The 12,714-nt window shown below is 35.9% G+C and overlaps 1 protein-coding gene across 1 annotated transcript; it reads right to left on the bottom strand.

Moving 5' to 3' along the window:
- Positions 1-4,027: 4,027 nt before the first annotated feature.
- Positions 4,028-5,726, bottom strand: rgs16 (regulator of G protein signaling 16). The gene is made up of 5 exons (XM_028026824.1): positions 5,599-5,726; positions 5,290-5,373; positions 5,124-5,185; positions 4,807-4,973; positions 4,028-4,717 (listed from the first exon to the last, which is right to left on the bottom strand). Exons 1-5 carry the CDS (start codon positions 5,640-5,642, stop codon positions 4,502-4,504), a joined length of 573 nt encoding a protein of 190 aa, XP_027882625.1. The 5' UTR covers positions 5,643-5,726; the 3' UTR covers positions 4,028-4,501.
- Between the last annotated feature and the right edge of the window lie 6,988 nt (positions 5,727-12,714).

Genomic DNA, 12,714 nt, shown 5'->3' with positions numbered 1-12,714 from the left:
TGGTAAGGGAAGGAATATTCGAGGTAAGAAAAACAAATCAAATGCTGCCACCTAGTGGAGATCATAAATATGGAATTTAACATCCAGTTTGGGGGGCGTAAGATATATTCTTGTAAATTCCATCCATCTTCTTGGACCCTTATCCCATCGGGGTTGGGAGGGGTGCTGGTGCCTATCTCAAACCCAGGACCTTCTTGTTGCAAGGCAACAGTGATACCAACCACGCCACTTTACAGCTTTTAAATTCACTTAAAAATAAAAAATCTTGCTCAAATTCTGTAAGAAAGTATTTTCAACAAGGTATGTGAAATAAAAATGTGAAAGATTTTTTTAACAAAATTATTTTTCTCTTAGCTTAGCATTATTTTATATAAACAACTATTATTTTATTCATAATTTGACACCCAGAGAGCAGATATACATTAACTTCATTCCTATTATACAAGGTACAATTCATATGAAACATGAACTTTTTCAAAAACCCAAATTGGACAATGATGTTTGTGTAAGCAAATAGAGCGCCTTCCTCCATTATTGGCACCTCAACTAAAGATGAGTAAAAAGTAGGTAAAGGGGGATATTATATATTTTCAAGGCTTTTTACAGCAAAATCAAGTAGATATGTTATCTTCAGTTATGTAATTATTTTATATTTCAAATGTAACTTGCTTCTGTCTCTTTAAAAAGCTCCTGCTCTTTCCGATGCTCCACCTTCAGCACGTCATCACAGCACCCTGAATGGCTACGACCAAACACTGGGATTTTTCAAACATAAATGAAAGAATCAAGGCAAAACTCCTGGTATGTTTTTGATGTATGAGTAATATTATAACATGATATGACGCTAAAACAAAAAAATTCAGTTTTACATCATATCCCTCTCACCCCCTTCAAACCTCTTAACTGTTATGATGACACCTGTGTCATCATGAGGGTAACATTTTGAAGGTAACAAGAGGTTAACCAAATAGACTTTAGTTAACCCAAACACTATCTTTTACAATCTGGAAAAATTTAACCTTTAGGTATATTTAGAAAACTGAGAAAACAAAACGATATATAATATATAAAAAAAAAACAAAGCAACTAATAAATATTAGTAGTCAGATGATGTTCTAGTTTGTTTTGTTTTAGCTCAGAGCTGTCTAGAAATAATAATATTTACTAAATATATCACATGAGTGTGGCTATAAATTAGTTTTGGTCACACATTACAAGAAAAGAAATATGACAATTTTCACTGAATTTTTAAAAGAAATCATTATAAATACCTCTAAAAGTGTCTCGTTTATTAAATTGTGTCTAAACCTTTAATTGATCATATAGATTTTAGCTGATAAAGTGGAATTTGAATTATAAATTAAACATACGGTCTTCCATTTAATCTTAAAATTGCAAAGTGTTATTTAGAAAGCAGAAAGATGTCTTTCAAACGTGTTCGTACCCATCAAACACTAGATGTCAGTAAAACGCTACATTTAAAAAAATACAAGTACTGTAAACCTTTTTGAGTTAAAACAACATACAATATGGAAATGTATTGAAACAAACAGTTGTGTAAAATCATGTCATTGAAAAAGCAAGGTTTTATAAAACTTAAAGCAAGCAGTTAGTCGTCTTCAGACAGAATTAATGTTACTCGTTTATATGGACAGAGTAAGTGAGCTTGAATGTAACTTTGAGTTATGTTGGCTCCATGTACCTTTTTTTCTTTTCGTACTATTTTATGCAAAATAAGAGATAAAATAAAAGCGAGACAAATTTACAAAGTCTGAGGTCAGTCATGAGATTTTAACTTGTTGTCTGGAGAAGTCAGGCCAGCCGTGTGTTAGCTTAGGGCCCAGTGCTATTTTTATTTATATACTCAAAGAGAAGGGGAAAAATGTTTAATTGTGTTGTATTTATTACACTTCTCAAATAATATGGATAAAACTTAGATTTTTACCGGTGTCGGTTGTCAGAGGAATCTACCACTTTTCTTTGCATCTATTTCAAATGAATCTTAATATTAATAATAATGTAAACTGGGCTTTGTAAAACTGGATGAAACTGGTAAGGACTCAGAGGTCTGAGGTGCAGTGAAGGAAAATGCTCTTTCCTGGATTGGATGGATTCTTTCTGTGGAAATGAGATCTAGTGACATCTGTCCTCATGAAGCTTGTGGTTGGGTTGAGGTTTAGAGTTTCTCGAAAGAGATCAAACGCTTTGAGAGTCTCTTAATTAATTTCCACAGACATGCAGCATCAGCGGAAACCTCTGTGGATGAAGTCACAATTATTTGGAAGACCACTCTGAGAAGGAATTCTGAAAAAAGCTTGTTCATGCTTTCATATGAGGAGACATGTTGCAACTTTGTGATCAATTACTATAAATGTTTTGAGGCAACGATAGCTGCAGAGTGAGTGTGTGCATCCCAGTGTCATGCCGGTTCACAGCAGAAACTGTAGCTTTTTCAAAAATTTCTTGAAAAATCATATGTACATTTTAATGTAATCCTCATTAAGGCACATTTTTGGGACGTTTGGACAAACCACTCACAAACTATGAAAAAGCAGTAACTTTCTCAGAAGTAGCCAGACAAATAAACTTTTAATTGCTGCAATATTGTAGCAGTAATCAGATGAAAAAAAGTATATATGTATGAGATTGAGCTTAAACTACCACTTGATGGTTGTTGTTGCCCCCATGGGTGGTACCGCCAGGTGTTAGGTTTATGAGAAATTGCATTTTTACCATTTGTATGCCCAGTTTGGTTTAAATAAGGTTGTTATTATGTATTTATTCAGATTTTGTTTGATATTAAACTTGCTAGACTGTCCGAAACACTTAAATGTAAACAAAAAAAAAGCAAAATTAGAAGAAATCCTTTACCTACTTTTAAGCCATTACAATTGTAATAAATTTTAGGTTGTGTTCAGACAATCTACTAATTAATTACTGCTCTTCGGAAATTAGATCGTCTCTCTTATGTTGCAAAGAGCTGTATTCAGAGATTGTTATGCATGGTGCTCGCAACAGTATGTATATGCTGAAAACCATGAGATTTGGAGCCAGTATTGGATGGTCATTGCTGTGCATGGATCTGGACAGAAATGTCAGAAGGTTACTATAGGAAAGCAGGCAGCATTATGACATGTACATATGGATGAGGTCCCATGGACCAGCTGTTGTCCACCTAATACTGGCTCCACTCTACGCTGATGACATCTGAATACACAAACCTGACATTCAGCCTCATTCTCTGCTCTGAAGAAAATCTACCTCAAAACAGTCACAACAGGAAAAATCATATATTTTATCTAAGAAACTACATGGGAATCCACCTTATTCTTTTGCGCTATTTTGTGGTTTGTATAAGGCTGTGGCTGTGTCTCATCCTGGTGGCAGATTCACTGTTATATATTGCCTCTTGTTGATGACCTGTGCAAACAGTCTCTAAGGTACTGCTAAAGTTTACAGCCATTCCCATTACGTTATTGCAGTCACATCATCAGTTCTTCTTCCTGTTTGCTAGAAAGCTCCTTCTTATTTATAAGACATGGGACAATGGCCCATAGCAGCAATGTGCCACTGTCTGAGTTCTTTATGGCACTGAGTTGAGCTGTTTCCAAGGTGAACAACAGCTATGCATGACACCGTCGACAGAATAACTCATAAAAGTTAGTAAATAATGGATGTCATTGTCATTTCTTTATCAGATAATATGAATGATTACATGGGGAATTCTCTGTATATTTGCACAATGTGCCCAGTCAATATTTCATCTGTCACCTGGCTAAGTGAGCTACTTAAATCAGCCCTAAACTGTGGTATCTTTTAACAGTACTGCTTCTCTGTCAAGACTAAATATTTAGCCCTGCTAAGTAACGCAATTTCGAATCTATAGACACATTTTTAAACTGTAAGTTTGTGTAATGAAGACAAAAAGATATATTTTTTCACAATTTATTTTCCAAATAACTTATATGATTTGTTTGTGTTTTAAAAAAGACAAAGATATAAAGACAACACAATTGAAACAGACATTTTTTTTATCTTTGCTTTGTAAAAGTACAGCAATAACATTGAAGGCAAATAAATACTAATAAATACAAATTTATAAAGTACCGTACAAATTAAAAAACAATGTACATTTCATTGCACATCACTACCAGAAAAAAAGTTTGCCTAATGGCTAAAAAAAGTGCTTTTTCCTTATTGTCCTCTTTGATTGTCATTCAGCCAGTTAAGTTTAACGTTCTAATGACAGTGCTTTTAAACTTCATCTGTATTGGCACATAGCGCTCAATTTCCTCTTCCCCTTTCAGTGTCATCCTGTCTTTGCAAGAACAGAATCTGCACCACTGGCCCATTTGGTGACATTTTCCTTACAGAAATCTTTACTTCTGCTGTCATGTCAAAGCACTATCTTCTTTATACAGCAACAAATGCTGCACATTTCATGGGTGCTTAAATTTTAAGGATGCTTAAAGTCCCTTGTAAAATCAGAAAAAAATCGACTTCACACTTTTTTGACCAGATGGGGAAGATTGGTGAGTTTTGTGCTCGGTTTAGCTTGGCACAGTAGATCCCTATAAACTGGAGAGTGGAGAAAGCGAGGGTAGCAGTCTTTGGCCATCAGCATGTAGATCCTGTGCTGAGCTTGGTCGAAACAAGATGGCGACGGGTTCATCAAGTTGGCTTTGGTTATGTCTCGGGTTTCATGGTCAATATTTACCTACAAAAGACACAAGAAGGCAAAAAGTCAGTTTGTCAATTTTTCTCTCAGACATTTCAGAGACTGTCATTAAATCTGTCTCTTCTTACCTCTCGTGGAGCTTCACTGCTGATGAATTCACTGTAGATCTTCTGGGCTTTGGTGAGTAACTTGGTAGGACACTTGGTTCTTCTGTAATCTTCACAAGCAAAGTAGAATGCAATGTTCTCCTCGCTAAATTCAGAAACCAGGAAGGCTGTGAAGGCACACAATCCATCTGCAAATGGAGGAAATTTGATTAGTAATTACATCAGATGGAGCCGTGGAGGCTGCATACGTAATCATGTGTATGTAAGTAATTTATGGGAAACCAAGCACACTGTTGTGTAAAAATATAATAAAAGCATTAATTCAGAGGTGAACTTACATCTACTGGACAGAAGCCTTTCAAATGATTCTTTCCACTTCAGGCATTCCTCCAGGGTTGGTCTGAAAATAGTGAGAAACATGTTTAGATAAAGCTGGAATTTTGTAAAAGTCATCAAGATATATTTTTTTAAAATACAGCAATGTCATATTTGTGTTAAGCTTACTTGTTTTTCCCTATTTTGCAGCAGGATAAAGTGCAAATGGGCTTTTGCAGAAGAATTCCCAGCCTTGCTTTCAGCTCCTTGGCTCTGAAAGAGAAAGAAGCAAAAGGTTGGATACAATTTTCTAAGTGACATCATTTCATATTCACAGAAAAACCTACATTAGAACTCAAGAGCTGAAAGCATCGATAGTATAAAACAGCTTAAAACGACAATCCCATCTGAGCTTCTCAAATGCCCACATGCATGTGCAAAACCTGGTCCTCTAACACATAATGCAAAGAATCAGTCTTTTCATAAAAGTGAATGCACCTTTCCAAGCAGCAGGCAGGCAGCGATACGAGTCCTTTACACATAGCAGCAAGTGGGAGCTGGCGAGGGGAGGTTTCCTTTCAGCAAAGCTCAGCCAGGAATGAAATTGTTTGTCTGTGCCTGAGTTGAGACAAGGCAGAGGTTTTATAATCCTACTGCCCACACCTTCTGATGTGTCATCAGCTCTGTCAGCCAATAGCAGAGAGAGTCACAGGCAAAGAGAAACAGAGAGGGAGAGATGATGAAGTCAGTATATGGGGGAGAACATGCAAGGTCGAGGCTGGGAAATTATGGTTTAATGATAAAAGCCTCTGATAGCTGATGGACTGTTTTTTTTTTCTACTTCTAAAACAACAAAGGGATTTTTCTGTGTTGTTTTCACTATTTTTGTGGGTCTCTTAATTTACAAACAAAACCCACAAAACCTCTGTTGTTTATATACTGTAGTTTATAATGTCAAGTTGACCAATTCTTTAACATTTCCCTTGGAGTTTGTGACATAGTAATTTTTAGCACAAAACCCCAATCTGTTCTTTTAATTATATAAATTCTCAAAGAATTAATCCACCCATCCGTGGTCACTGTCTGGAAGTCGATAACTAGCATACTGAAATAAAGTAACTTGTCCAGTCACAATTACTAGGATATGATCATTTAAAAAAGACCAATTTAGCTGACAAGGAACAAAAATAAAACATTAAACATATTTTACAAAACAAAAGTGTTGTGATGACATAAATGAAAAAGAAAACTGTAAAGGTGAACTTTTTATGCTGGTTATTAGCTGAGGGCAGATTTGGGGGAAAATCAAATCCCTCTAACTATGTAAAGTAAATTGATCATAATATCATGTTATATAAATTGTAAGTGTATTGGGGTGGATGAGGTAAAATGTACAGTGTACATATGCTTATGGACAGAATAAGTTAATTTCATCATAACATCACCTTCTCAATTCTTCTTTTTTGTCCATCTAAAGACTGGCTGACTTGCAGGCTGAACAATCAATGCATATAAATGTCAATATTTCTGAAAAGTTTATTTATCTTAGTAACTCAATTCACTATTCACTTTTTAGTTCACTTTCAGCCCAATTAATGTTCACAGCTATTTCACAGCTGTTGACTTCTTTTTTTGTTTTCACAATGAAAGCACTTTCAACTGTCAGGTTGTGAAATGTGCTATGCAAATATGTTTGGGTGTATTGATTGATTCAATAAATTAGAATATTGTCAAAATATTTATTCTTGTAACTTAATGCACTAAGTGAAACACAACTACACACATTGATAACACAAGATAATGTTTTCAAGCCTTAAGTTCTGTCAATTATGGCTACTAAAAACAATGCCTAGAACATTACGTATTGCAATATGGCAGATCAATAAATAAATCCTATTTAATACAAAAAACTCACAGAATAAACATGGATCCTATGATGAGTGAGAATGAAATCAGAGTAATGCATAAGTATTACATTCTCAGCACAAGAGGAAATTGGAGAACATTCAGAAGCTCATCAGCTGCCTTTTGCACATGAAAACCCAGTGGCCTTTTTGGCATCCTGTGTTGTCCTCTTAACAGCTGCTTAGTTTTTATTCTTTTAGCAGTAAATGCACTCACACAAATGTGATGAAAGTGTTCATTCCAGGAAATTATATGAATGAAATGTTTCTTTAACACCACTACTGAAAGTAGGTGGGGAAGATGTTCAGCTGGTGAACTCAATAAAGACACAGGGAGAGTGTTTCATAGTTGGTGTGCAGTAAGTTGCTAATCTCAACTTGTTATATGATTGAGATTAAAGTGATGTTTGAGGAGCTGAGGCAATACATAACTGAACAGTGGCAGTGGCATAGTTTCAGACAAAAAAGGTTGTGCTTCCTAGGACATGACATATGTTTGTGATTCTGAAACAACCTAAAATTTAAAAGTTTGAAATGATTGATTGATAACTTTTAATTTGGGATATACTCTGCAGGTCTAAAAATGTGTTTGAGTTGTTTGTATTTTTAACCACCTCTAAAAATACCCAATGAGACAGAACCATAAAGCCAGATACTCAGAAGAACTGACTGCATTTTATTGTTCAAATTTAGCAGCAAAACTATTTCTGTGGCATTATGTTTATCTAATGAGGTTTGCCTTTGGGCGCCACATGAGAACTGACCTTGGGGCGTTTTTCCTTAACCAAGCACTCACTGATCAGTAGAGATGAAAACAGTATCTTTTTTGTTATATTTTAGAATTAATGCTTCCAAATCCAGATAATTAGAATCGGGGTGGGAAAAGGCCTGGAGCCACAGCCACATAATAAAGGTTTCAAAGGAAACCTTTATTATGCCTCTTATGCAAGGTTTCGGCCGGAGGTATTTCAAGGAACTGAAGACTAAGTTTGGTTATTCTGAAAATCCTTTTTTTCTTTAAGATGATCACCAGGAACTCTTTTAAAGTCTGCTCTGTCTTCCTTTTGTTTCACTCCAGCATTTTCTTCTTCAATTCACAAAAACACAACAAAAAGAAAAGGAAAATTGTAAAGTACTAATGCATAAAAATGAGATTTAAAATTGTATGTCTAAAAACTAATCCACCCAGTTTAAATTATCTAATCTTTGCACTTTTGTAATTGTTGCTCATAGAATTTGGATCAGCAAGGAGTTACATGTGTTTAAATGGGAAGATCATGTTGTACGTGCCTGCGACAGACTGGCGACCTGTCCAGGGTGTACCCCGCCTCTCGCCCGGAACGTAGCTGGAGATGGGCACCAGCAACCCTCCCGACCCCATTAGGGACGAGGGTGAACAGAAAATGGATGGATGGATGGATGTTGTACGTGCAACAATCTTAAACAAAAAAATGTAGAAATTGTTAACAAATTTAGTTGTTAAGAGAGAGATTCATTGTGTAGTTATTTTACAATTGTTATGCATGTATTAAAAATGCATAACAATGTTACTTCTGACATGAAAACATGTGCTTACATCTACATCTGACACCAAATATTTACATGCAGTGTATTTTACTTAAGTTACCAATTTCCAAAATGTTCTTTTTTCTGAGAACCAGATAAAACAATGGTACCAGTGCTACAATGGTCAAACAATGGAAAGACAATGCTGAATTAACATTTTGCTATCTCTGGCAAACTCTGAAAATTACAAACACTGGGGTAACTATTCCTTTAAAACAGTCTGGGAAAGTCCATATGACAACATCATGGCCTCATAAGCTTCTGCTGTGTAAAAGTGTGTAACATTTCCAGATGTCCATCTGTGGAAATATTATATAAATATAAACTTCTCAGAAAAATCCAGTAATTTTATTGCTTGGGATGGCTGGATTTTGTCATCACTGGTTTTGTCACCTGGTGATGAGCTGGTTTTGGTCCAAGTTATGCATATCAACTCTAGAACAGCACAGACCTTGTGAACACACTGGCTGAAGCTGATAAGAGAGTGACACTATCCATAGTATTTCTGTAACAAGAGCACATATTGAAAAAGCAATATGAAACTTCACAGCATGGTTTGCAAATGAACACAGGATAAAGACATTAACTTTTGAGCCTTGTCATGTGATCTAATAAAAATGCATACAATTAAATAGTGAGTCCATAATGAAAAATGTGACATTTGCGAAGCTTGCAAGCCTGAAAAAAAGATCACCTATAAAGTATAAAAGTCAAAATTTGATTAGTATGTAGAGTTCATGTTTTCCAGGAGGAAGAGTTATTCTATTACTTCAACAAATAAATGCTGTGTGAGGAAAGAACATTGTGTGAAAACACTAAGGGGACATCAGCAGGAAGCTAAAGCTTCAACTTGGAAAATGACCCCTAACCGACCGCCAAATTATTTACAAAGTGGCTTAAAGACGACAGGCCAATGTCTTGGAGAGGCGGTCAGAAAGCCCTGATCTCAGCTTCATAGAAAAGTCTGCAGAGCTAGAAAAGTGACCCAGAAAAGGCTGATTCAGTTACAGCAGTTCTGTGAGCAGGAAATTCAAGTGAATTTAAAAGGGTCTTATACTGATTACTTAGGTAATGTATGCTAACATCTGTATTTTAATAAAGGTCTAGAAAATGTTTGGATTGACTTACCCATGCCTCTTCTGTTCACATGGAGGTGGGGTGTCCATGTAAAAACATTACATTGTTTGCTAAATGGTCACTTCTACTTCAACAATTAAGTGTTCCCTGCTGGTAGGGGATATCACAAGGATTTCTCCATCATTAAGTTCACATGTTCTCCCTGTGCATGTGAGGGTTCTTACCAAAAAAAAAGGACTGTCAGGTTAACTGGACTCTCTAAATTCTCATTAGGTGTGGGTGTGTCCAGGGTGTACCCAGCCTCTAGCCATTGACCACTGGAGATAGGCACCATCATCCCTTGCGACCCCACAAGCATAAATGAGTAGAAAATGAATGGATGGAAATATATGGATATGCAGTTCTGGAAAAAAATAAAGAGACCCCTTAAAATGATCAGTTTCTCTGATTTTACTTTTTGTAGGTATGTTTGAGTAAAATAAACATTGTTCTTTTATTCTATGAACTACGGACAACATGTCTTCGAAATTCCAAGCAAAAGTTTAGTATTTATGTGCAAAAAATGAGAAATGGTCAAAATAAAAGTTGCGGTGCTTTCAGACCTCGAATAATGCAAAGAAAACAAGTTCATATTCATTTAGAAAGAACAATACTAATGTTTTAACTCAGGAAGCGTTCAGAACATACATAATATTTGGTGGAATAATCATGAGCTTTTTGATGGGATTCAGTGCAGTGATCTCTTCATTTTTTCCATATATTTACATAACATTACAATCTTTGTCAAAATCAAGAAAAAAAATACGTCAATGACATTTAGAGAATGCCAGCCAAGTATGCAAACGACAAGCACGACTGATTTTATTGAGTCAGAGCAGTGAAGATGGGAAGACATATTTCTGCCTGGGGTTTACCTGTCCTTTGTGTAGTCATTGTACTGATGTGGGGGATGTAATTGTGCCATTTGTTGCCATCTGAGAGGCAGAAATTGCCTGAGGCGACGGGGGGAACCTTGCCACCCACTCAACCACAGAAGACAGGGTGATGTCAGGCCTCTCCCACCAGTACCGATGACAAAGCCGGAAATTGCAATAAATGTGTAAAAAAAACAAAACAAATATGCATAATATTGCTTAACAAAGGGCACTTCTCTCAGAAAATGGTCACTGTGCTTACAGCTGCCTTCTGACTTCCATTAGTGCCTTTTTCATTTAACTGCTATTACAAAAAAGTACATAGTTTTTGCTCCTTTAGATGTTTATTTCTTGACTTAATAATCCAGCTGACTGCCCTCTGGTTGTGGTATCTGGGAGAAAGTTATGAAATTGGATTTTAACATGTGATTGTTATTTTCCATTGTTCCCTTTAAGATATTCTTTCGGTTATTAATAGTATGGTTATTCTACACATTTTAATTTGCCATATTAAGGATTTAAAAACGAGTAGCAAAACTTGAGTTTAACATAAATGCTAAATTAGAAAACTCTGTACACATTTGGTACATAATACAAAACTATTAACAAAAAAAAACTTCAAAAAGAAAAATTGATTAATTTTCATCCTTCAAATTACAAAACAAATTTAAAAAAATAGGAACGTTTAGAAGATGAAAAATTCAATGAATCCAGAGTGACCTTTACGTGGAATAACGAGTTTCAGGCTAAAGGTCAGATCTCCCGCTAAGCTTATTTAATCATCTTTGGAACACAATTGTAGCTGGAGCCAATCAAGGACACTTAAAAGTCATAACCTTACTTTACTCACTGTCCACAGTATGAGCCAGCATGTTCACCTTATGTTACCTCATATGCTCGAGCATCTTAAGATTCGGGCTCACCTTTATCAGAATAAAAGGCTCATCTACAACACAGCGTGCTACTTTCGGAAATGAAGTTCATGTGGGTTCTGCTACGCAAAAGAGAGGGTGGGATTTGGATCATCCTCTCATCAGGTGGGTGATGATATGATGTCCTCCCAGCTACTGTTGCTTCTAAAGAGTAAAAAGATTAAATAGTTGCTCTGTTTCACCTATTTCCACCCCCATGTTGGAATCAGAGCAGTTAAGGACAAAAAGTAAAGCAGCATGCTGCATTTCCTGTGCAGCACGCTGCTTTACTTTCCCTAATTCTGAACAGGAATATTTTTCACCATCAACAAGTCTTCTGACCCGAGGACTTTTTTAAAAACGGCAAAGGTCAATGCAAAAAATGATTTTCTATATAAAAGGATTATAAGAAGAGTTTTGAGTCTGAGCTCTCTTCCTTTGTATTTGCAATGTGGAAAATGATATTATATTTACTTTGAAAAACATATGCATGTTCAATAAATGTTCACATTACTGTATGCAATCATGATGTAAATTGAAAATTGTAACATAGAGCTGAACAGATGGCTATGCTCTTAAAAATGTTTTTGCACAGAATATTTCATTAAAGATGAAGTGAGGATTATTCATGTAGCCATTGTGGTTGTGATCCTTGCCCTGTTGCAGCTTAACACAGATTTAAAACCTAAGAACTGGTTGAATGGGATTCATCGTCCTTCAGTACCATCTGATTTTAGTTCATGAAACTGTCAAATTATTTCACCAGTTTCTTGTTTTCAGTCAGGGCTTTCTGTGTACAAAATAAACACTATAGATAAAACAGATTTAGAGTGTCGATGTCGCAAGACAATGCTGAATATTAGGAAAATCACACATCTGCCAGACCATCTGACCATGTTTGTCTGTCTATGCAGTGGTATTAGCCAGTCTCTACTCTCACATCTGCTCTACCCCTGACAGATGTCCACAAATGAGACCACAACTTGTTGGACTTGATTTTTTTTTCACTGGTTCTTTGTTTATTTTAGAAATAACATCCTGTTGTTTGTTTTTAAGGGCTTTAATGGGTTAGCGACTTCTTATTGCACAGATATTCTGACTTTGCACTCTCCTACGAGGTCTCTGAGGTCAGGTGAGCAGATGCTCCTGGATCCATTAAGGAGCAGAAGATGGATTGTGATTTTTCTTTAACTGCACATGAAAAATCATCCAATTTCACATTAGAATGACAATTTGAAAAAC

This window comes from Xiphophorus couchianus, chromosome 9 (genome assembly GCF_001444195.1).
Source record: "Xiphophorus couchianus chromosome 9, X_couchianus-1.0, whole genome shotgun sequence".
Classification (NCBI taxonomy): Eukaryota; Metazoa; Chordata; class Actinopteri; order Cyprinodontiformes; family Poeciliidae; genus Xiphophorus; species Xiphophorus couchianus.
Note: the sequence above shows the minus strand (reverse complement) of the source record. Positions and strands in the feature narration are given on the sequence as shown.